Raw genomic sequence first — 26,486 nt, forward strand, 5'->3', positions numbered from 1 at the left:
AGTAGATTCATTTCCACCGGATCGTTGTTTTTGTCGCTAGGAACACAGTGGTTGTGTAAGGCCGATTCTCTGAGCTTCGATTTATTTATCTAGAAGCAGAGAAAGCAGCACCTGCCCTATATACGTGTAACATTATTGCAGGGAAATAAAACACAGCGGCCCGTGCACCAGCATGCTGTAACTGCAGACACTCCGCGTGCGTGAGGAACCCGTTCATCTTATTTGCAAGCACAGTGAAAACACTCTCCACGGAGTTCACTCGGAAAATTACTCTGCACACTTGCAGCTCAATGAGGCCTGTGATTGTAATAGTCTATTTCTTAATTCCCAGTTGGACCCCTCTGGCTCGTGTGGCAGCAGCTGCCCAGCGGGGCCAACGACATCCAGCGGGAAAGCCCCGAGCAGCGTTTGGGGCGGAAGGCGGGAAGACCCGCTGCCTGGCGAGAAGCGCTGACGCGGCCCTTCCCAGGGCGACGGTGCTGCCAACACTGCGCCATCATCCCAGACTCGATTTGTCACGAGGTGGTGATGACAATCGCTTCGAATGCTTGAGATGGTATGGCATCGACAAGCCAGTTCTGCTTGGACCCCTGGGTGCATCATTCAGCCTCCGTGCAGGAGGAAACTTCCAGAAGAACTGGAAATCCGGGGAAACCTTACGGAATCACAGAACCATAGAGGTGATGAACTAGACCTGAGCAGACCTTCAGCAAGACTCACCGCCCTTCCTCTTGCGCGCGGGGGGGAGGCAGACGCGGGTACACATGCATGCTAGGAACCGCCACGGACCGCAGAGCAGGAAGGCACAGAGGGTCGGGGCAGAGAAGCGCACAGTAGCACCGGTGGGGTAGGCAGAGGGAAGGCAGCCTGGCAAGTTGTGTGCAGCCTTGCACGCCGCGCTAAGGAATCCAGACACCATCCTGGCCAGACGACCCATCTCCTCTTCTCCCTTCCCGACCGGCAGCAATATTGCTCTTTGCTGCTGTTTACTTCTGCCTGGGCAAAAAGCTGGGAACAGGAGACAAACAACTGCGTCACTCTCCAAGGGTAGGGACCATCTGGGGAAGGCTTGTGTCAACCTTGCGTTTGTCATACATGGGGTCGGAGAAGTCCGGGAATGAAACGCTGCCAGCAGGGGTTTGGGGACGAGGGCGCTTTCCCCACGTCCAACGTAAAGGAGAGCCCACGGAAGCAGAGGACGCGGTTTCTCCCACAACTCGAGCCTCCTCTGTCTTAGAGCTGCATCATCTCTAGAGGCCGAGATGACAAATTTACTTCCTTTCTGACTTTCAAATGCCTTCTGGTATTTATTTCCTTCCTGATCTTGTCCCAAAATAATATATCCTAACAATAACTGTGGAATTAAGTTTTCACCCGTCACCTATCATGACATAGAGAGTTCTGTGTCTTCGTAGGGGTTGCAGAGGGGGGAGGTGGAGAAGTGGGGTTTGAGAATGTCCCCAGGGGATGACAATGTGTCCTGGGTGAGCACCTTCAGCTCAGGGTGGAGTGGGATTGTGGACAGGAGACCTGGACCCTCCTGTAGACACATCTTCTCATGACTAGCCCACAAGCACGTGTTACAGCACGTCCCAGAACAAAATGCCAGCACCTTTTTTCTCCATGGCAACACTGGCACATACTTGCTCGGATAAATGTTCCCATGCTGGCTGACTCATCTGGCAAGAGAGCAAATCCACAGGCTGATCCGAAGCTGACCAACAGCACTTCTCAGGGAAAACCATGAGCATTTGTAACAAGCCACGCTCTCCCTGCTGTTCACCAGGGCACCTCCGACATGCCAGGTACGTAATGTGGACTGGAGGTGGCAAAGAAAGGAGAAAGGGGGTCAGGAAGAGAGAGAGGCATCTTACAATCTGTCAAAACGAGGGCTCCTAAAGGTCGTGGATCAGGTCTTTGTTCTCTGTGCTGATGGTTCAGGGGATGGGGTGGCTGCTCTCACAGTAACTATTGCTGGACGGATAAATGAATGAATGACAACTGACATTTCGTTAAAGGACAAGGGTATTTCACAGTGTAAGTGTGAAATCTCTTTCCTCGGAAACCTCAGGCATTGGGCTATTCTCTGCCTAACTTGCTATTTCCTGACTGGCCATATGTGTGCCATGCCGCCGTATGGAACCAAGATTTCCATGTGGAGGAATAATTCTCCTCCTGGGAAGCAGTGTCCACGGAGTGGGGGAAGCACAGAATTGAGGCCAGAAAATCTAGACTCACGTCCTGCCTTTGCCACTTACTGGTTATGTGATCTTGAGCAAGTCATTTTCTTTCTTTGAATGTAACGGTTTCCACACCTGTAAAATCGAGGACCTAATGATCCAGTGGTTGGGAGAATGAAAACAACAGGTGAAAGCATTTCACAGCTTCAAAACATGATACAAATGTTGCTTATTGAACCAGAAAGCAAAAACTGATGACAGAAGAAAAGTTCACGAAGGTGACCCTATTACTGAGGACTCAGCATCAAGTTTCTTCCACGTGAACAGAACACGCATGTCCAGTGTCCACCTAGGATCAGATGCCAGAACCCTGCCTGTGTGGATATTCCGTTATGAGCTTTCAGTCTTGTAACCACATAGGAGAATGAATGAATGATGTTCCCTCTCTTATCTGCTGTAAGTTACATAAGCGTGCTTTGAAACCTAGAAAACTGACGGATAATTCTCATATCTGTATTTTTGTCCCTACGACTGTGTTTAAAACCATTTTTGTGATTAATAGGCCCTAATTAAGTTAAATAATCGAGCTATCAATAATGCACAATAGGATGGGTGCTGGTGAGCAGTACCTGTCCCACATTAGTAAGTATTTTACTCTGTGCCCTATTTTTTAACTATAGTTTTCATTCTGAAATCAAATTTTGATATATTATAAATTTCTGTAATTCTGTTAGATTGCCTTTTCTTACTCTTTGATGGACTTTTAATGTAGGCAGCACCACAAGTCAAAAGCACACAAAGGTCAAAAGATGACAATTTCATAATTAGGTATGATAGTAACTTACAAAGATCAGTCGCTGTAGGTGGCATTTTGTTTCCTGTACTTATATTTAGTTGTGAAATTTCAGTGATCGATGGTTTCTTTGGGTACTTTGTCTGCAATTAAGGCACTCTACCACGAGGTGGCAGTAGTGTCACGATCATGCTGTGTCCAAATAAGCTTCTGTCTAAAATAGATTATTTCTTAGCTGAGAGGGAGATAGAAACCTGTTTTTCTTCCTTTTATTTTTTAAAAAGAACTCTTTATGAAAACAGCCATAATGCAGCAGCATTTAAAAGGCCACTTTAGCTTTTAATACTTAATATAAAGTAATATTAAATAGTTATGAAACTTATCTTAATAATTCATCTTTAAGTACTTCGTCACTACTTAATATAATTGCTTTTCCCTAAACACTGAATGCAGAGTTCATCTCGAAGTCATTGTGAATCCTGAGCTTGGATTCCGACACGTGCTCTCTTAGCTTTTGGATTTCATGCCCGTTGTTCAACACACCTGTGGGTGCTGTTCCCGATGCCGTCACTGGCACAGCTACGCCCTAGAACCACAGCAATTCTAGTTCCTTGCTAAGCGCTCGGTGACCACTAGAGGGTTTTAAAAACATTTTTCTTTGATTTTCTGGCTGTCAGATCAGCAAAAGGCCCTCAGAGTTTACTGTCCCATCTCCCAGGCAGAAGGGAAAAGTGGTGACAGACAGACAAGTATGAACGGGCAGCAAATACCATGAAGCTTACAAGGAGGAAAGGACATTCCGCTCTTCCTGGAGGGAGAAACATCCCTCCTGCCCAGGGGAGATCTTGAGATGGAGACACACACACACACACACACACACACACGCTTCTCATGGTTCCCTTAGTAACGCCTCTAACTCGGGGTCAGATGCTGTCTCACAACTGCTTTATAAAAGAGCTTTTATCTTTTATCACAGAACAGTGTGTCTTGCAAATAGCGTCTGGGCCAATAGCTACGCAGGGTTTTAAACGCCATCGCTGGAAGCGATCAGGAGTGGGACCACACCACGCTGGTGGTGGCGCTGAGTGTGGACACGTTTCGGCCCCTCTGCTGTGGTGGCCTGCAGCCTCAGCCCCTGGAAGGAGTCGCACTTTCATCTGTGGTTCTGCAAAGGGAGATACCTTTCAGCAAATGAAATGATGGTGTTGCATTCCGTCTTGTTTGTAAATTTTAATTTTTTTGATTTGTTTTAATTTGGATTCTTCTGATCAGATTTTCAAGGCTGGGCAAAGGGAGGGCTTAAAATGACTCACTCTATAAAAATACAGAGTTAAGAGTATTTTAAGCTTTAAAAATGCATCATCGCAATATGGAAGCAACCGAATTTGGAGTCGGAGTGGACGTGTGAAGGCGCACTTGTCCCACGATCCGTGGCGGGGAGGAGCCTTCTATCCCACGGCTTCACGACAGATGGCCATTCCGCCGCTGCCTCGCTCCATGGGAAGGGGCAGGGGACTCTGCTGCCCGGCAGCTGCATGCACTGGGAAGTCCTTCCTGACGGGCCAGCACTGGCCTCACTGCCACTTGCACTCACCAGGCGTGTGCTGTGCCCTGGAGACAGTGAGCACACCTGCTCTCCGGCAGGACAGCCACAAGCGTCTGCAACACAGCCTCCGCCCCTCCCTCGGGTTCCCCCGGGCCAGGCAGACCAGCTTCCTCACGAGGCCTTCCCCATCTCAGCTGCCCTCTGCCCGCTGTGCTGTAGGTGTCAGGGCACTTTGGACCGTCCCCAGTGTGAATGCCACCTTCCAGCGAGGCCCGGCCAGCTAGCGGCAGCGGAACCGGCTTCATCAAGATGAGCTCTTTTGCATTGCAGTCTGCCTCTGCTACTCACACCTGGTGTGACCTGGGGAGAAGCCACACCGCTGTGCTTGCTGGGCTCATCACTGCCAGGGTTATTAGTCATAAAGGGAATTAAGCTGTATCAGATAAGAAGACGTATAACACACTCATACAACGACTGGTAGCTACTACAGTGGGCCCCCTTATAAGTGATGGAGACATTCCAAGACCCCCAGTGGATGCCTGAAACCTTGGACAGTACCAAGCCCTTTATATACAATGTTTGTTCCTCTACATACATACTTATGGTAAAGTTTAATTTATAATTTAGGCATAGTAAGAGATTAACAACAACAATAACAACATAGAACAATTATAATGACATAGTGTAATAAAAGTTATGTGACTGTCATCTCTCTCTCTTTCTCCCTCTCTCTCTCTCAGAATGTCTTATTGTACCGGACTCACCCTTCTTGTGATCTGTCAATCTGTTAACCAAGAAGGCTCCTAAGGGACTAGCAGGCAGGTAGTGTAGACAGAGGGATGATTCACATCCTGGGAGGGACAGAGCGGGACAGCGTGCAATTTCATCACCCTACTCCAAACGGCGCACAATTTAAAACTTATGAGTTGTTAATGTCTGGAATTTTCCATTCAATGTCTTTGGACCATAGTTGCCTACAGGTAACTAAAACCACAGAAAGCAAAACCACAGAGAAGAGGGGATCGATGTGATCATAATGCCAACTGGAACACAGTGAAATCAGAAGGCTTCAGGGAAGCCGTGGGCCCTGGGTCTAGCGATCAACGCAACCAGTTAAGTCCTGTATTATCTCAGCAACTGACTCACTCGCTAAATGAGCATTAGTTAAGCACATACTAATGGTGCTCAGCACCCATGGTGCTCAGTAAGATGGAGCTGACCACAGGGAGTCTAGCAGGAAGGACAGACGCCCACAGCAACCAAGCCCCGCTAGGACGGCAGGTTCTGTTAGAGCTGCAGGTGGGGGCCGCGGGAGCACGGAAGATGGGCCCCGGTTCACACTAGGGGTGAGAAAGGGCTTCCAAGAGGAGACACCACTGTCTGGCCAAAACTCAACCCAAACCAAGAAATAACCACAGTTCCCATTGCTGACGTCCACATCAAGACCTGGCCCAGCAGGCATCTTGCCTGGACTCCAGAATGTCTGAGTACACCTGGGGCAAAGCCTGCCACTGTCCCCACTGCCAGCTCCCGGAGAATTCCAGAGAGGCTGCATGAGGCCCGGCGTGGGGCCACCCCGAGCCCTGCCCAGCCCAGGGTCCTTGCATCTTCCCAGCTCAGACTGCTGTGTCCAAGGCGCAGACTTCCAAACTGCAGGCAGGTGTCTCGGTATAAATATAGAGCCCTTTGCTTCCTCTGCCCACTCATAACTTCACACTTTTCCCCAAGCTGCCTTTGCCTGGAACAGCTTCCCTAAGAGAAACATGAAGCCTTTCTCTTTTTCAAAAAAAAATAAATCTCCTTCGAGCCCATCTGCTCTGGAAAGCCATCCAGATACAATGGTCGCTCTTCCCCTTAGGCTACCACGCCAGCATCGCAGGCTCCCAGGTGTCCCCCAAATCCTGCAGATGGACTTCCTTCCCACCTGTCTGCCCTGAAAAAGCAAGGGAAGGAGGCACAAAAGGTCGCTGTGGGTCGGTGTTGAGGACTAAAGGGGGAAGAAGGGCCTCCTGCAGCCGTAATGACGAGTCAAGGCTGGGGAGGGAGGCAGGAGGACGAGGGGGCAGAGGGATGTGCCCGGAGCCAGGAGCCCTGGGTTCAAAACATGGCTCTTCCATTAACCAGCATGTGACCTTGGTCAAGGCGTTCCACCTTCACACGTCTTAGCTTTCTCCCCTGAGCAGCCAAGAGGCCTGAGGAGCAGAGGCTAAGACAAGCCTCCCCTGCAGCCTGGGACTATGAAGACGCCCCCTCCCTGAGACAGGGACGACTGCTCTGGCCCTGTGCTCCTGTGTCTCCTTCCATCTAGAGCCAGGCAAGCAAAAAGTTAACGTTCTCAGTCTATAAGTAGTTCCTGCTGTTGCAGATAAAATTAAATGGCATGGCTATTTTGGTGGAAAATCAGGTAAAAAAACGCTGAAAAATAAACTCTCCCGTCAAATGCCAGTGCACCCCCCCCCTTGCCCCCCACGGTCTTTTTTTGTGCCCATTTGGTATTTGTTTTTAATTCTGGCTGATTGTCAATTTTAAAACCTGATGCATAGAGTGGCTTGCTATTCCGGAGGCGTTATTTTAAGATGAAACAATGTAAATTCTGACTTTGGATGGCAGATGGCTGGCAGTTCACTGTTTGGCAAACCAACTGGTATGGTATGTTGGAAATTCAGAGCAGCAGGAATGCGGCTCAATTGGAAACCACCACAGATGCTCCGAGGGAGCGGGGGAGGGGCGCAAGCTGGTCAGGAAATTAAGAACAGTACTCTGAGCTCAGAGGGGAAAAAAGATGATAATTAGCCGAAAGTTTGCTTCTTCCAGTCTGGACTTTTTTTTGTGGGGGTGGGGAGGGGGTGTGGGGGCTGCTTCTTAGAAAACCAGGAAGACCCTTACAAGTCAGCACAGCGTCCTAGGTGCCTGCTTGGCACATGGGCTCTGTCCCCGTGAGAAATTCCAAGGTGAGGGGAGGGCGGATAAAGAGAACCTCAAACCCGCGACTCAAGGGAGAGGCGAGAACGGCAACGCTGACCCAGGGCCCCGCTCCCGGCCGATCTTCAAGACAGGATCAGTGAATCGTGTTTCAGGGAGGAAGGCGGTTTCGTGGTTTAGGAAGGACCCACGCACGGGAAAGTGACGATTCCAGTGTTCCTACACCGGGGGAATTTCCCCGGACAGACTTGGAGGGTGTTGGTATTTCCCGTGAATTTGGGTTGTAAGCCCCAATGTGTCGGTGGTGTTCGGCACACCCGGCTGCGGCGGGACGGAACCCTGCTCACATTCACCCACCAGTTAAGGTCTGTTCAAAGTCAATGGAGACACAGAGCACTTTTAAAGAAGGTCACTCACGCTGCAAACCTCAAACTGTCAGATTCCTGTCAAGTAAAATGTCAAAACAACTCATTAGAACAGGAACTCTTGAGATATATATATACATATATATATATGTAGTGTGTGTGTGTGAAAATTGAGCAATTTTTCATTTCCTCCACATTCTGACTATGGCTGGAAGGCAGTGGGGACGTGTTTGCTAATGGCCCTACGATGCTCCTCCTAGAGCACCGAAAGCGAACAGGAAGCTCGGATGGCAAAGGGCGTGTGATGGAGACCTGCCAGGTACAATCTGGAGACAGCATCTCCCAAACCACCCTTGCATTAACGGTCCTCTGACATATCTGAGGCCTGAGGAGCCTGTTTGATGATTCCGAAAAGCAGCAAAACCCCCACTTGGGGTGTCCACGAATTACAACCTAACTCGGTTTAAAGCACCGCAGTCCTCATGACTGAGCAACTCACACGGGCAGGGATGATCCGGTCACCGCATTGCAATCAGGTATTCTGGCCAGGACAACAAGCTAATTAAAATTCCAATTCATAGCATAATTGCTCATCTGGACCTTGAGTAATGAGCGAAGGGTCTCTGGGCTTTAAAATAATCATACGAGTGCGCGTGTGCCGTTTCTCTAGCTGAGTGCGGTGAGGACGAACTCTGGAGACAGTGACCACTTCTCTCCCTCCTGGCACCCAGGGAGGGTGGGGGCACGCGGATGACTCAGACACGGATCCTGCCCTAGAGAACTTACAGTGGAGGGGAATAATAGCGCGTGGGGACATTCAGTGACAGTACTAGACGGAGCATGGCAGGCCCTGGAAGGCTACAGACCTAGCATCAGGGGGACACTGAGTTTCTAGTTCCTCACGGAGGGGCTATGGCCACGCAGGTGCATTTGGAAGGGAGGGCCCCACCCAGTCTACAGATCCCTCCCACACTCCACCATGGCCCTGGGGGTCCCTGCAAGGAGAAAGTGTCTCCAGACCTTCCCTTTATCTGTAGCCCAGAGGAGCCAGGCGTGGCCACGGTCCCTGGCAGGTTTCCCGAGGACCTGGTTCAAAGGCCTGAGAAGGAGCTGGAAGAAGGAGGCTCTCTGAAAATGGGCTAGGGACTGCTGAGCTTCGAATACAGAAGGACCCGGGAGACAAAGGACTCTCAGGAGGAAAGATAAAAGGGATGAGAGGAGGGACAGTTCTGGGGGGGAAATGTCTTGCTTGTTGTATCACCAGCCACTGCCATGTGAGCCACACCCGCGGAGGGGCCTGGCGAGGGTCCCTGAATACATTTCTTGTGAGTGCTCTTAACACCAAATGGATCAAAAAAAAAATTTTTTTTCCCCCAAGATGCTGCAAAAACAGCATGTCCTTCTGCTGTTTCACAAATGACATTTAAACAGCCGAGTGTCTCCAGGAAGGGGACAGGGCAGGACCAGGAGCACAAGAGCTGGGGTTGGGGAGTAAGTCAGCGGTAGCGCAGGGAAGGGCAGGGGGCTGTGTTTAAAAATTGACAAGGAGGAAAACGGCAGGGACTTATGTCCCAGGGAGAAACCAGGCTTGGCTGGCATGAGCTTGATTTTTCAGCCTTTGCAGCAGCATTTGACTAAAGGACCCCCATCTGAGACCACCCTACCTCTGGGGGAAAGGGTGAGGGGTGTCTGTCTGTGGATCCCAGACTCTGAGAGGACTGCCTGGCCAGCAGTCATGTCTACAGATGCAGCCAGGCACATACATGAAGGGAACACGGGAGGCACGCAAACCTCAGACACGGGAAGGGAGCAGAGTGTCTCTCTGACCCTCTGTCCCACCGCCCACACTGTCAAAGATCCAGGCCCACACTTTTGGTTTGTGTTTTTTTGCTTATGACTTTGGGTAGGATATTTCTGGTTTGTTTTACTGGCCATAGATAAATCTATATGGGGAAACTGTCCCCAGCAAGGCAGGAGGGGAAAGGGATGACGCTCCAGTCCTGGAGTGTGGGGGGACAGGTACCCAGGGGTATTTCTCTTCGGCAGGAGGTCACCCCAGTTAAGGACAACTATCTTTGAGCACTGCATTGTGCCAGGCACGAAGCACTTTGAATATATTATTCTATTAATCCTGTTGCAATGATGTGATGCGGGAGTTTTTACATCCATTTTACAGGTAAGAAAACGGAGGCTCAGAGAGGCTAAATAGCTTGTCAAAGTCTCGCAGCAGGGTGGGACAAGGCTGGAACGGAACACAGGTCTCCCTCATTCCTAAGTCCAGGAGTTTTCCTTTGCTTCCTGGGGGCGAGAGATACACACAAAATGAACCAACAATAAGAGCGATGAGGGAAAGAAACCACATAGCTCATGCGAAGGGAACCATTTCCCTTTCCAGGAAATGCAGGGGAAGATGGTGGGAAGGGAAAAAATACACCTTTGCCTTGAAGGATGACAGTGTCATGTGAAAAAATTGAAATTTTAAAACAAACGAATTAGGAAGACATTCTCCACATTACAAGAGTCACGTTTACTTAAAAAAATGATTTGCCTAAGAGTTACCTTAAGTAGATGGCTCCCCAAGTACATTTAAGAGCCAAATAAAAGTCTTTGGCTCATACGTTATTTTTTGTTTGTTTGTTTTTTAGTTTTGAGGGAGACGGAGGGGTTCCTGAGAAGACAGGGCATAAGAGTCCTCAAATGTTTCAAATGTGTCTCCTAGGAGTGGTTTTTACTTGTATCCAGAGTTTCCAGCCTTAAGAAATGCTAATAAAATGCAAGGACAGACTTCTGTACCCCCGACACCCAGGGTACACCATTCTTCCAGTAATGGGAGAGTCAAAGGGAAGTCACCTATTCCATAATATCATCCAGAGCTGCAATGACATAAAAGTGAGTTACAGCCTAAAACACTGAAAGAGACCTAGAATCCTAAGTTTAAGTCTCTCAAACAAAAGTTTACTAAACTTGAGAGACAGACCCCAGAGCGTTCGGGCCAAGGCAGACACGAGGCATTATTATCAGGACTCCTGACGGCTGAGGCAGGAAGACCTTGGCGAAATCGTCCCCAACACATTGCATTTCACAAGGCCTGCGATCTCAGGAAAGGCTGCATTGAGTGTCTCTTGTGATTATGTGTCCAGGACACACACTCCTCTCTTCATTACATGTTTCCGTGGGTAGCCCTGCTGACGGTGGCCACAGCTTAACCCCGGAGCTGCGGAGCCCTCGAGCACAGAGGAGGCCAAAGAGTCGTCCAACTGTATTAGCCAGGGTGAGGCTGTCTGCTGGGTTGAAGACTGCTTTAATTGGGGACCTATGCAAAGAGGCAGACACGTCACTACTGCACAAATTACCTTAAGAGACAAAGGTGCTGGGTGTCACAGCCCAGCAACGCCCCGTCCTGGTGGCGGATCACCGTGGCCGCGGCCACTCAAGCCAGGTCCATGCTGGTCACCTGTCGTCTCCACGCACAGGCCGCAGAGAGCTACTCTCCCCCACCAGAGGGTGGGCTCCTCCCAGATCCCACCCAGCAGTGTGTCCCTGCCCTCCAAATGAATATTTTCCAAATAAATTACAAATACCATGCATTGCCAAAAGCACGGATTTGTACCTGTTTGGGGCTGGGGTTCTGACACAGAGGTAGACGGTTCTGTGTCATTCCACAAACATGTATCGACTCATGTCGTGCACAGGACAATGTGTAAAGCGCTGCTTGATGTTCCGCAACGGCCCTGCCTCCTACCAGCTTAGCACCTCCCTGGGGGGCTCTGGGAAGACGGTAGCTATGGTGACACCTTTGCAATGCCTCAGAGAAGAAACGTGGAGAAATTAAACGTACAATCAACACCTCCCAGATAACATTTGCAACAAAACTAGGTGACAAGGTTTTCCCACGAACCCCAAAATACAAGCCAATGGATCAAACCCCTAATGGCCACAAGACATGCGTTTTACCGGCACCTTGTTAGAGACGCAACCAGAGGGAAGCAACAGGGATGGATCTGGGAGCAAAACACCAAACTACCCAACAGGTATTCCCTGGAGAGCACGGATGGCCAGGGTGAGTGGCAAAGCCGGGAGCAGCTCTGCTCACTCTAACCGTAGGAGCACGCGGAGGCCAGCGTTAAAAGTCCTGGAGGGAAGAGGCCGGAGCCGCGTCATTCCCAGTGTCATTCGCAGGAACTCTCCACGGACTCTTCCAGGACTCCGCTGCTGGGGTTGGAATCAAAACCGAGCAGGTAGAAATTACAGACATTAAGGAAGGAGGTGACCCAGACAAAAGTGGAGGAGGGAAACAGAAACAGGAAATCTCAGTAAACAAGCTGTGTGATTTTTTAAAGACCATGTGAAGCAACAGAAGATGGTGCACTGCCAGGCTAGAAAATCTGCATGAACTAATTCTCCTCCTGAAACTGCAGGAGAACTATAGTCACATAAAAATGCAAATTTTACTTTAGGGCCCCCATCTGGGGGGCTTGGTAGCAGAATGGGGGAAATAAAAGAAGGGGCGTCTCTGTGGCTGTGTGTCTTTAGGTCAAATTCCACACAAGGCCATTAACCAGAACAAAAGGAGGAGGAGCAGAAGAGCAGCCTTCAGATAAGGAAGGCACGCCAGAGAGACGGACTCAAAAAATGATCAAAATTGTAGCATGTTATTTTAAAATGAGCTAAAGGCCTTTAAAAATGATGTAAGACCTAAAATACCATTAAAAAATAATTTAGAAATGAAAACTAAGCTAGAAGGAACACAAAAACTAATACATAAAACAAATGATGCCTTAAAGGAAATGAGAGGTAAAAAGGATATAAGTTTTCAAAAATCAAAAAGAAATGAAGAAAAAGATAGAAAGTGACAAATACGAAAGATATGCAAAGAAGATCCAATTGAGGGAGAATAGGAGTCAGTCTCTGAAAAAGAAAACCAAGGCAAGGGAGCAGAAAAATATTAAAATGTATGACTCAAGACAATTTTCCTGAAATTAAAAAAAAAAAAGGAAAGTAAAACCACACATTGAAAAAGCATACTACAGACTATCAATCCAGAATGACCAACAGCACCACATAATCCAGTAGAATTCTTGGACTTTAAAAAGAAAGAAAAATATCCTTTGGGCACCTAGGTAAAAAGAATACATGACTTATAAGGAAAAGAAAATTGGATTATCACATGGTTTTTGACAGCGATGTTTTATGCTAGAAGAAACTGGACTATTTTCTTATATTTTTGAGGCTGAAGATACTCATGTTTATCATCCTTAAGAAAAAAGTGTGAGTTAAGGGTTTTATATCCAGCACAACTGACTTCAAGTGTGAAGGGCACAAAACAGTGATCGACATGCAAGGATTCGGAACATACTGTTTCTGTGAGATGAACACTTACTAGGGAATCTACTAGAGAATTAACTTCAGACAACCAAAATGACTAAGCTTGCATCAGCGTAAGGACAGTGAGTATTAAATATACAGCTACCTGCATAACTAAGAAAATGCGGATTCAGGTGACAGTATGTATTGGCTATACGAGCCAATAGTGCAAATACAGCACAACCATAAAAATTGGGAGTGGGTAAGGGACTAGGGAGGTAAAAAAGTGTTTAATTGTTTTCAGTACTTAGCACTGATGGTGGGAGCATTGCTATTATTGTTATTCTGAGACTATTGTAATATTTAGGGGATATTCTAATTCTAATTCTGTCTTTAAGAGCCAGGATTCTTGGCTGGAAGAAAGGAGGTACAAACACAATATAAAAGTACTGTAATATAAACATAATATTAAAAAAACTGTAAAAACAATACAGTTCTGATGCTGAGTCTGAAAGATCAGTTTGAACTCACAAAGTATTTGACATCACACACATTCACACACAAAGTACACCTGTGTACATTCTGTCCACTGAAATATTAGAAACAAAGACAAACCCAGTAGCAAGGTGTGTCCGTAGTGCCCAGATTGTGGTCTTGAAATACCTTTTCCAATTAGAAGAAACCAGATTTCTTGGAGAAATGGCTGATTCTAGGTCTAGAGCAAGAACCAGACAACATAAGCCTGGAGTATCTTCCCATACCAGATAGTAAGCAAGATACAAAAACTCCTGAAGTCACGGCAAAAGGACCCTGGAGAAAATTTGAAGAAGTTCCCATTGGCCAAAGATGGGAAAATATTAGTTTCAATAAACATAATACTTGCATTGGATTGAAACCCATCAAATATGTGTAAATCCATGAGTATATAATATCATTTCAAAAGGCCTAGCTGGTTACCTCTTAAGGATGACAGGAAACCAATTCATTATCCTGAAAAGTAGCTATATAAAAAGGGAGGCATTAAACATTTATTCTGCCTTTCCTGTAAGAACCGTATTACTGAGTAATCAGATAGAAAACGGATGGAAGCTTCTTCTGAAAAAAATCATCGCCGCTAATAAATGAAAGCAAAATTACAGAGTTAGGAGGACAGTGTTTTGCAGCGGAGTGAAGCACACCTCGGTGAAGTGATGGGTCCAGGCGTCGAGCAGCCCTGGCTGTTAACGTGCAGAAGGAGCAAAACGCTCACGCTATGTGCTTCCTGACGAAAAGCACCACGACTTTGACAAAGAGATTGAACTTGAGTCTGGCCGTGCCTCTGGGTGCAGCTGCCAATGTGCAGGAAACACAAAAGACAGAGTAACTGCGCCACAGTACACAGGCTTGCAGGAAACTGCAGATGAAGAACGCCGGAGTCCTCCCCCAGAAAAAGCTGTAGGGAGAAGCAAGGGATGGCAGGGAAGCTGCAGGTCTTGAGGGAGGCTTCAAGGACACATCATCTTTTTAAAACTGGGCGGGACTCAAAAATAGCAGTGAGGAATGCACACTGCTTTAGTCTGTTCCGGCTGCTGTAACAAAATACCATAGGCTGGGCATCTCACACACAACAGAAATCTATTTCTCACGGTTCTGGAGACCGGGAAGTCCAGAATCAAGGTGGATTTGGTGTCTGGGGAGGGCCTGCTTCCTGGTTCACAGATGGTGCCATCTCGCCGTGTCCTGGCATGGCGGAAGGGATGAGGGGTCTTGCTCAGGCCTCTTTTATAAGGGTGCTAATCCTCTTTGTGAGGGCTGATGACCTCATGACCTAATCTACCAAAGGCCCACCACGGGGTGAAGATTCCAACATATAAATTTGAGGGGGACACAAACATTTGGTCCCCAGCACACGTTTAGGTGACAAATCCATAAAGAAATGCATGTAAGAAGCTGCCATGACAGCTGGGAAGGATGAGGGTGGGGCACAGGGAGGGGGGCTCTTGAGGTGACCGGCAAAGTTCGGTGGCAACAAGGGTGTTTGCCTTACCCCAAGTCACTGAGCTTCGTGTTTGCTTACTGCTGCTTTTACAAAGATGAAAACAAACTTAAAAATTCCCCCAGGGATCAGTTTTACAACTGAGTACTTCAAGCTCTAGACAAAAGCCAAGGGACAAGGCTGCCAACTAAAGAGTTAGTAGCAGTGAATGTCCAGACCCCCGACTCCGCAGCCACCAACCTTCACGGCGCGGCCGACCTGATCCCAGCTCCCCAGACGAACAAAGGGGCTTCGGGTCAACAGCTTGGCCGTCTGGGCTGCTGGTCCCGTCCTGGCTGTGGTACCGCAGAGCGTCTGGGCTCCTGTGAGGTTCCTTGGGAACAAGCCCCTTTCTCAAATCCTAGTTTTAACGCTGGATACCAGTTTTCCTCTTGCCAAGACTCTAGGACCCTCGTCCCTATGAAACAAGGTCATGCCCTGTCACGTCCACGTCTCCAAGGACTCTCCAAGGTGCCACTCCGAACCCTGGTCCCTTGACTGCTGGGCCTCCCTGGCGCAGGCCATCTGCCCGGCTAGCCCTCTGACCACTGCCTGCTTCTGGAGCCCCTCTCCCGGACCACCCCCAGTCGTCTGCCCCGTGCGGGTGCCCATCTGCTGTCTGGGGCTGGAGTCCAGCCAGCCAGGACGTTCGGATGCTGCCTCTCTCCAAGAGCCACCCTGACTGTCCCTCTCCCACAGAGTGACCGTCCTGCTGCAGTCCAGGCCCTTCCCTTGTCATTGATGCACTGAAGAAATTCGTCCCCTAGGTGAGCCCACTCCTCCACCCTCACTGCGGTTTCGTTTTCTTTGACACAGCTCACCACCCAAGCCAGCCGGCTTTTTCTGTTCCTTCCACATGACTCAGAAGCCTCCAGGTCCAGAAACGCCCTCAGACAGATCATCCTTTTTAATGAGCTCATGAGTTTGGTTGGGAAATCGAGACGCAGAGAAGCGAGGGCAGGTCTGGCAGCTCCGCCATCCATTGGTGATAAGGCTCGTACCCGAACCCAGGAGTCTCCGACAGCGACTCTCTCCATGCTTCTCGCCGTCCATCCCTGGCCGCTGTCTCTTTGCAAACATGCATCAGTGCTCAGCACTTGCACGCAAGCTGCCGTTAGCTCTGTGCCAGGAACGAGGCTGGGCAGGGACAGGTGGCACTGGAGGGGCTGGGGGTATCTCTGGGTTGTCGGTTTCGATGAGGAGGTACACACAACCCTGGCGCTGACACAGTAAAGATTCAAGAGGAGGACAATACATAAACAGTGACCATACAGCGTGTTAAATGCCACAGCGAGGAGAGGACATCATGCTACTGACACGCACGTGTCAAAAGTCATAAAAGTCTGCATGCCCATGGACGCAGCCATTCCTCTTCTGGGAACTTATTCTAGGGAACTAATCGTGAATGCACGAAAAGATTCAGCTACAAGTATGCTCAGCGCAGCAGCGTTTATGGTGGGGAAATATTGGAAGCAACTCAACCAAACAATACTGGATCGGTTAAATAAATTATGGTATATCCATTCAATGGAAACTATGTAGTGATGAAAATAATATAGTAAAATTTCATCTAGTGGTATAATAAGATATTCATGAAATATTGATCAGAAAATGCCTATTATGAAACAGCATGTAGCTATACTATGATTCTATTGTCTAAGGTGTTTATGCCCATAGAGAAAAGAAGCGTATATACCAAAATGTTTACAAATATGATTAGTAAACACAATTTTTTATTCTCTTCTTTTTGCTTATGTGTTTTCTACAATAAACATACATCAATTGTATAGTCAAAAATTAAAACAAAATTCTATTCTGCCAGAAAGCTCCTTAAAAACCCATCCTATTCTGTCACTCTTGCTGCAGGTCCTCACACCGTGCTTAGGCTGTGCTCTTGCTACAGCTGGGTCTTGCAAACAATGTGGATTCCACCAACTTAAAGTCCAAAACAAATGCCATATAATTCAGCTAATGGTGTAACAAGACCTTCCGTGGGCTCACTTCTCTGCATTCTACAAGATGAGCTTTCCTAAGCACAGAAAATCTTCCTTCGGGGTTTAAAAACAAAACAAAACCAAACAATAAATTTAAACTCTAGTGCTAATCAAAGACACGTAAAACCAAATAAAGTGCTGTGTCACACTTACCATATTAGCAAACGTGAAAAGCAGCGACAGCAGCCGGGGCGGCAGGCTGCAATGAGGCGTACTGCCACACAGCGCACCGAATAGCACGCACGTTCAGAAGTAGCCCATTGGAAAAAGAGAAAGGGTGCATTTTAGCCCTCTTCCCAGCGCTGCTTCCCTTTCATAAGAAGGTCGTTTACACCTTTCAAGTTCTTTGCTTCATCTTTTTTCTTTATATTTTCTGAAATACGAAGTTTCCTACATGTTAGAAGAAATGGAAAAACAGCTGTTTATGTTTATGTTTATTATTGTCCTGTGCGGGATTCAAAAGAACTTTCCAAGTGGAACCCTGTCGTCTGCCTGGCACCTTAGCAGGGGGCGCAGGGGGCGGGTGCAGGGACAGAGAGAGACAGCCCTTCCCTCGGTCCGCAGCCCAGCCTGCGCTCCCTTCTTCCACTAAGCATCGCGAGGGCCTCCGGAGAACTGCAGGGCTAACACGACGGTCCAGAGCCTGCCCAGGAAACCGCATCTCACCACAGACAGGTCGGCTACCCCGCTCTGCAGTGGATGGGCTGCGAACACACAAACACAAGCCCCGGGTATCAAATCCAGACTCAGAGGTGGGAGGAACCTCAAAGAAGCCCCCCAGGCCTCCCAGGGCCCTTCTCCCTGCACTCCACGGGGGGGTCTGGTGGCCGTCCATAGCAGATCAGCGCAGCGATTTATTTTACAGTATTTACGTATATTTTGGTGAGTGTGCTAAACAGAAAGCTAGGTGCCGCTGAGTGGCTTTTCGTTAGCAGGACTGCAGGAAGCACTCTCTCCCCTACAAACTGGCTATCTGGAGCAGGCATCTCCTGAGAATGTTCCGTAGCGTGTCAACTACCTGAGCACCGCTTCGCCCCAGAGTCTCTGTCTCGCGGTGAGAACGCGTGTGGGTGCACACGCAGGCCTGCAGCTCTGGCCCATAGCGACAGGGGGAGGCAGGGAAAGGGACCGGGATGCTCTCTCCTCCTCTTCCCCCCGCCACCCGGAGCCGCAGAAGCGCACCCCAAAGACGGTCCGGAATGGCAACGCCGAGAGAGCAACGCGTCGCGTCAGCTGAGCCGCGCGGGATGCTCTGATATACTGCAAGGCGGGGCCGATTATTAAAAAAGAGAAGAAAAAAGATAGTCGAGGCCTTTTTCTCCCCCTGGTTGTTGTTGACGCTCCAAAACACTGGCTCTGGCACGCTTTCTGATCCCTGGAGTTTGATGCACGTTTGATTCACAGACGGCAGCGTGTCTGCAGCAGATGGCCTCGAGTTAATGAACACAAACTCATCACTTTTGCTCACCAGGGAAATGTGCAGCTCGATCTGATTTGTACTCTACAACTAAAAATATTTGAGTATTTTTAGGGAGCATTTTACTGAGACAAAATGGCACTTCAGGAAAGCGTTAAAAGAACAGAGACTAACCAGCAATTGCAGCTGCAATCTTCTACACATTGATAAGCCAGCGCCGCAGCTCGTTGTCACCGACATTAAAGTTCCACGCTGTAAGCCGCACAGCAGCGACAGCCTGTCCTGCTCTCCCTCCTCCCTCCTCCCTCCTCCCACCCGCCACCCGCCACCCGCGCTGCCCCAGGCGGAACTTGCAGACCCAAAGCACGACGGAGAGCTCATTCCAAACACCACATTTTCTCTTCTACATACCTGCAAAAGCGTGTTTCACAGGGCACACGGTCATTCAGATATTGTTTTCATGTCCTCTTATCTGTATGCTTTTATGTATAACAATTTTAGGATTTAGGAAAAAGTTCACCGCACAAGAGCTCTGTCTTGTCCAACTATGAAAGCACTTTGCTCGGCTGAGTGTTTTCCGGATCATCGGCACCAGCAAACAGAACCAACTGACTCCCGGTGACGGGTCAGGAAGCAGGAAGCTGTTGCATGCACACAGCACACTTTTTTTCTTGTGCAAACTCCCGTGTTTTCTGCTGTTTTATGTAGAAATCTTAGCGATTCGGCTCATGACCACGAAAGCCGGGGCTTTATAAGTCAGCTCGGTCCTCAGCTCTCTCCCAACACAGCCAACAGCCACACACGCGGGTTCTTTTCTCATTAAGCGTGACTGCTGGGTAGCCCGGGTGCAGAAAAGTTCCCACAGCCTGGAAACCCGGGTCTCTCCTAGGAGCTTATTAGGAACGGCAACCTGGGCCCCATCCCAGACCGACTGAACCCGAACCTGCATTTGAACAAGATCCCCAGGTGACTCACGTGTCCACGAAACTCGGAGAACTGCTGCTGTGCAGTTATCTTCCCGCGTGTGACAATCTTGGACCACAAGTATTCATTCGTACAGGGTGCACTGTCTACACGGGGAAGAAGTTTAGTCACCCAGCAGCCTTCCCTAGAAAGATGTCTTATAAGTATCAGATGTTCACGGAAACCTTTCGCTTTCTACAGAGATCATCTGTGCACATACAAGTCACTTGCAGAAGAAGAACACATCACCGTTCATTACGTGATGTCGTTTGGTAAAGACGAGCACAAACGAGAGAAGGTGAACTGTTTTCCCCCTGGAACGGAGGTGCCTGGAGACAGGATCCACTACCGAGGAACAGGCTTCCAGCAAAGCATCTCGAGTTGCCTCTGGCAGGATGTCTCCTGACTCCAGCCTTCTCCTGCTTAGGCAGCTAAATGAGGGTCTCTTTCCAGCCAATTCTAAAGCAGCTACAGAGAATGAACAGGAAAGAATGGTCTTGGGTGGTGGCACATTCTTTGTCACCTGAAGGGATGCCACAGGCAGGACAGGGCAGCGAGAAGACCTCTGGCTGCTCCAGACTCACCACTTACCCCTTCCCTGCCAGGCTGAGCATGGCAAATGGCTACAACAGTCTGGAATGATCCTCAGAACTGGAGGGAGCAGGAGGCCTCAGGGGGTGATTCTACCGGGGGCTTGGTCTGCTTGGGGCTGCCATCGAGTGTGGCCGCCGTGGCAACGAGCCACTGTGCCCAGGCCAGAGACAAAGGGTGAACGAGCTACACACCCACTCGGCCCAAAGGCCAGCAAATCCGACCCTGCAAGTTTGAGAGCCACCGTCTGGTTCCGGTCCAAACATTACAGCTACCACTAAGTGAGTTCTAATTCGATGAAACAACTATGACGATTCTGGACTCATTTAACTCAGAAATTCACCTTAACAAGATTCGCTGGATGTCCGAGTAGGAAGGACTTCACACGACCTTCTCATACACAGGTTTCAGATCCAAACGCCCTCAGAAGCCAGCAAGGACGGCAAAGGAGCTCTGGGAGAAGGATCTGACCTGCACCGTCCAACACGGTCACCACTGGCTGCGTGTGGCCGTGGGAGACTGGAAACACGGCCAGTGCACACTGAGAAGTGCTGTGAGCGTGAAACACAGGGTTTTTCGAAGAGGTAGTAACTGTCTGTGGCGAAGGGTGGGGACTAGAGCTAACTGGATGCCTTTTTGAAAGGCGTTAAAATCCAAACTCTAAATGAAGAAAAGAAGACTGCAGACCCAATTCCACTCCTAGGTCACTGGTTTGTGGCCAAGGATTTTACACAGAAAGGAGACGGGCCCCGAATGGACCCGTTAGAGAATGGAAACTCTGAAACACGAACCAGGGGCTGACCCTGGGGAGTGCATGTTGCTTCTTACAGGGGCTGAGCAGAGCCTAAGCTTCAGCAGCAGCTGGAAAGGAACCTGTGACTTTCGTGAGGCGCCTTCACCTCCCTGGAATGTGTGCCTGGAACATGGGGAGGCCCCTAGGTCCCCTGGGGCTCTAACATTCTAGCCGCCATGAGCCTCACGCAGAGAACTTGGGGTGAGCTGTCACAGACACTAAAGACAGCGGGGCCCGAGGGGCTAAACAAGCTGCCATGGGGAGACGCCGTTCTCTTAGAACTAAACTGTTAGCGTCCCATTTCATTAAATAAATATTTCCTGCTTTCCGATCAGGGTCAGGCCGCAGGCACTGGGTGGAGGAAGTTCACAAACACAACTCAGGCAGGGTCCTCCCCATCTTGCAGGTTGGCAGCGGCGGCCCACAGAGCGGGAGAGGGACCCGTGCTCAAGTGCGTTACGAGGTCACGGATGTCCGTGAGCAAAGGTGCGGGACCCCGCGCGGTAGCAGAGGAGAAAGCGATGCCAGAGAGAGCTGGGGTGGCCTCCTGGAAGAGTCGGGGCTTTAATGAAATCCCGAAGCATGAATAAAAAAGGAAAAGACATTCTAGGCAAAGGGAACAGTAGGTACAAAGGCCTAGGATGATGAAACCGGAGGACGGGGAGGAGCATAGCCCAGCAGAAAACCAGTTCGCCGCGTGAGAAGCACATATTGTTATTAAAACCATCTGAAATAGCTGCTTTGCTACTGCTGACAGCAAAGGTGAATCGCTGGCAGTATAAATGTTGATGCTCCCAAAGGCAATTTCTAAATATAAACTTCAGCAATTTAAACAATAAATGTATTCTGTTTTATTAGTAATTGTCTTAATTTATGATTATCATGTATAATTTGCATTATCTAATCACGGTGCAGAACGAGTCGATGTATTGCAGATGATTATTCTGATTTTGTAGGCACTCTTTTGATTCCCTTTCCTTAGGCTGGTGCTCTGCACGGTGCTGGCATTCTCTGAGTTGTTTTATCCTCATCAGATACGGAAATCCAAGAACCAAACTACCAAGCTGGGAGGCTTTTTCAGATGGCGTGAGCGGAGGGTGGGCATTCCCTTGTTTTCCACCACGCTGGTCTCCGTGACCGTTCCGCACACCCCTGCACCTTGTCCTCAGCACGCCTTCTTTCCCACAGTACCTCGAGAATCCCAGCTACATTTTGGTCCCCAATTCTGCCAACCTATCTCTCTTTCCAGTATGACATGTGACTGCAGAGTTTTAATGAGTAAGAAAATAAATATTTTAGGTGCCTTGGTAGTGTGAACTGAACTTCTACTAAAGAGAAGCCAATTATCCCCGGATATAAGTTGGGAAGTAGGCATTTGGCTATGCTACCCATAAATGCCTCAAAAAAAAAAAAATAAATAAACAAAAAGTCCTGGGAAGAGGACCCCAGCACATATTCAGACACAAAGCAATTTACTAGAACTACAAAAGGAAGGGCTAAATAAACACGGATGGTTCAGACACATAATTATTCTGCTACTCTGTCTATACAGCTCCTGATTTATAAGCAAACTCTCACCTGCGGGTTTGAATTCATCAAGCCCAAATCCATCTAAGGATAGACTCGTCTTCTATGTGGTTAGTCTAGATGCACAGACCAGTTGCATAGTTCATTCATTCAGGATATTCAGCCAGGATACACCTGGCTCTGTGTGCATGAGGGTGAGGGAGCCAACCAGCACTCTGTAGCCTGGCAGTAGAGGTGGATGGGGGCTGAGAGATCACTGCACCGGGGGAGGAAGACCAGAGAGGTGAAGGCACCTGCCTCCATCACACAGCTGTTAGTGCAAGGGACAGTATGAGAACCCAGTCACCCCAAAGCCATTATCTTTCAGGTGATACGTGCTACCTCCTGGACATGAGGACGAAGCTCCAGTCCTGCAGCTTAGAGATAATGATCACATGTCAGTTCTAGGCAAGATGCTGCTATTTGGGACTATAGAGTGTTCTATCTTCAAAGTGATCTTTGGGTAAATAAAGCCACAAGCAGTATCTCCAAGAGAGACACTCAGCAAGACTGAGGATGAATCCATTCATTCATTCATTGATGCCCACGTATGTCTAAATAGGATCCGAGACAGTAAAGCCCATAGATATAAAAAAAAAAAAAAAACCCCTATAGTTATTTATAGGATATTATTTAAAAATCTGTCTTTTGCTGTTATTTGTTTCATTGCTTGTTTGTGAAGTCTTCAAATTCACGTATACTGTTTTAACAATGTTAAAAATTTTGCAGCAGAAATCTACTGACTCGCGTGTGAGGGCCACTAGGGACCCTGAGATGAACGTAGTGTTACATTTACATGTGTCAAATAAAGAGAACTGGGTCACCTACCATCACTAAGCTCTCCCTTGAACTGATCAGTAGACGATTCAAGAGCGGTTTGGGAATGCGATTTGCAAATGGATGGCGCTACCGATGCATACATTTCACTTTGGGGGGGGGAAAAAAAGAAAAAGACAAACATATGCTAGAAACAAATTTTAATCATCATAAATCATGCTGCAGTTTATTCAACTGTAATAATACTATTCGTTGGCTCATTATGAGGCTTCATACCACCTTGAAAACACTGATCACTCCTGCATGACATACAGCATGGATTGTTGGGTCTGACATGTAAGCTAATTATATCCGATCTCAGCTCTGCCTTCAGCCTGTTGGGGAGGCAGACGGAGACGGTGTTCTCACCGCGAAGCCTGGAATCCCCCCGCTCTGCTGTGTTGCTGAGCCAGCCCTAGGGTTGTTGGAGAAGGAACAATTGAGACCACGAGATGGGGAAAAGCTGGTATGAATAGTAATTCCTGGGAGTAGTTACTGATACAATACTACAAATGTACTCCTCTAAGAGCTCATTGTGAAGTTAAAACAGGAGTGAGTGTGCATGTGTGTGTGTGTGTGTGTGTGTGTGTTGTGTGTGTATGGTGCTTATGCAAGATGCCACTCCCTTCCCATACATTATCTCATTGAATTTCCCAGCAAGCCTATGAAGCACATATTTTTTTATTATCCACATTTTATATATAAGAAAGCTGAGGCCAGAGAAGTTAAGAAACTTGCCCAAGGCCACAGAGCAGCAGAGCTGGGATTGGAGCCAAGCCGTCTTTCACTTGAGCCTGAGTCCCGAGCCACTGAATTGAGACATAGGGGCAAGCCCAGTGGGCAGAACCTCTAGGTTATGAACTCGGTTTGGCACCCGGGCTGTGTGAGCTTGGTAACATTGCTTCACCTCTCTGGGGCTCAGGTTCCTTGTGTGCAAACCAGAGAACTTGGCTGGGCTCTGAGGCCTTCCCTAGGAACCTTTCCCAGCTCTGTCGGCCGGTGACTCAATGCCCTCAGCTTTGACTTCTGTGCTTCCCTGTGGGGCAGATCAACATGGTGGAATAACCTGTGTCCTCAAGGCCAACAGTTCCGTGTGGCTCAGGGGCCCCTGTGGGCCCCCCGGATCTTTTCCAGGGTCCGCAACTATTCTCATAATCATACTAAGATATATTTCCTCTTTCACTCTTACTATCTCATGAGTGCAAGGGGACTTTTCTGGAAGCTCCACGAAGTGTGCTAACATCTTCACTAATGGCTGAGGGAATGAATATGTGCTTGGTCTAATTTCTGATATGGTAAATAATACACAAAAGTTTCTTAGGGTCCTCGATAGTTCTTTTAGTTTAAAGAGGTCTTGAGGCCAAAAAACCTGAGAATTGCTGCTCACGGTCATGCCTGCAAGACCAAGGGGAACAAAAGAACCTAAAATCTCTAACGCTGAAGAACAGAAGTTAAGAACAAAAAGATCGGTGCTTTCACTTTGCTTTTGCACAGCTGATTACTAATCAGACGTCTTTAACTCCCTGAATTCAGCAGCGCCGGCTGAAACACAGGGCTGAGGAGATGACAGTGGGAGAAGGCTCCCCCGAAAGCCCTTATGTCAGGGAGGAAGTGCTTTGGGAGGAAACAGTTATAAATGCGCCTTAGTTAGCACCGTCCTGACACACACCCTCCTCCTGAACAGCAGCGTTTAATGTCGAATCCCTTGGGCAAATCATTTGCCTCTTCATGCCAACTGCTGATGGAACTACAGACTTCACTGTAAACTGAACAGAATGTGCCAGAATGGAGGGAGTATGAGAGAAGGGAAAGCAACTCCCATGGCAGCTCAGGGGCTTGATATACATGATCTCACTTACTCTACATAATAATCCTCTGAAGTACACACAACTGACCCATTTTACAGGTTAGGAAACTGAGGCTGAGGGATTAAGTTAATTCTCTAGGCTCAAACAGGTAACTAAGTCTGTCTAACACCCAAGACTAAGTACTAACCTACCACCCTGAGGTTCCCAAACATAGCTTGGCATCAGAATTTCCCATTTCCTGGTCCCACCCCTAAGGATCCTAATTCAGTAGGTCTGGGAGGGGTTTTGGAATCTGCAGAGCCCTACGAATAGCTGACTTCTGGCTTGGCCTCTAAATTGGGATATGACCAGAAGAAAATCTAATTTCAATGTTTGGGGGCCTTTTCCCTAACCACTCTACCTGTTGGCTTTCTTTTCAGGGCCATTTTTTTCCTCAAAGAAAACACATTTTTATTATCTCAAGAGAATTGCTCTTTATGTGAAGACAAGTAGAGACTGAGTGAATAAAGAGGCTGCTGCAGAACGAGCCGGGTGTGGTGGCTCACGCTTAGTAATCCCAGCACTTTGAGAGGCCGAGGAGGGAGGATCGCTGGAGGGCAGGAGTTCGAGACCAGCCTGGGCAACACAGTGAGACCCCATCTCTACAAAACTAAGGAAGAGAGAGAGAGAGAGAGAAGCTGATGCAAAATGTTCTTACAAGCTTTAGTGGTTATGCATACCTGTTTAGGTTTTCGTTGTTCATATAGGTATCTTTGAAATTTCTTCCCCAAAACATGCAGGTACTTGGTAAACACTTTTTGAATTGAAACCTACCATCCTCACATATAATAATTCTCAATTTGACGGCTCACAGGCTTGCCACAGTGAGTGGAGTTGGGATACAAATTTTTCGATCATCAAAATCCAGCTCAACAACCCGGTGGTACTGACCTGGATAAGGCCGGACACTTTGGGGTCAGCTCAGGAGAACGGAGAGTCGCACAGAGCTCTGCTGGGAGTGGGCAGCTGCGGCCCCGTGGGCTCCGGTGGCCACGTATTCCCTGTGCTGTCTCTTTCCCAGTTTGTGACAGCATTACTGGCCACTCATGCTCACACCACACGAGACAGGTAATGGCATATTGACAGCTGCTATAATCATAGGCACACACAAGCCAGCCAGCACAGATGCTGCTGGCCGGTCCATCAGGATTTGAAGGAGGTGGAGAGCAGAGGCCTGGGGGGCTGGGGGCTGAGAACAGCACAGGGGGGCGGGCCACAGGGGTCCCCTGGCTCCCTCTCTTAAGTTGCCAGACAACCTGCACTGAAAACCCCACTGCATTACAGGGGGAAACCAACACACAAGAAACCTAAGCACAAGGAACAGGGTGGGCATTGAACTCATTTCACCTGTGTTGTATATGGCACCTTCTAAATG

General features: G+C 48.4%; 1 protein-coding gene across 5 annotated transcripts in view; it reads right to left on the bottom strand.

The window, feature by feature from the left end:
• Positions 1-26,486, bottom strand: part of MSRA (methionine sulfoxide reductase A) — a 286,825-nt gene that overhangs the window by 39,588 nt on the left and 220,751 nt on the right. Inside the window, exon 6 of one of the 5 annotated variants that reach the window (XM_069485082.1) lies at positions 19,511-19,605. The exons of the other annotated variants lie outside the window; for them this stretch is intronic. Within the exon in view, the coding sequence (XP_069341183.1) occupies positions 19,546-19,605 (60 nt within the window). The 3' untranslated portion in view covers positions 19,511-19,545. The remainder of the gene's footprint in view (positions 1-19,510; positions 19,606-26,486) is intronic. 5 annotated transcript variants of the gene reach the window in all.

This window comes from Eulemur rufifrons, chromosome 12, assembly GCF_041146395.1.
Source record: "Eulemur rufifrons isolate Redbay chromosome 12, OSU_ERuf_1, whole genome shotgun sequence".
In the NCBI taxonomy this organism is placed as follows: domain Eukaryota; kingdom Metazoa; phylum Chordata; class Mammalia; order Primates; family Lemuridae; genus Eulemur; species Eulemur rufifrons.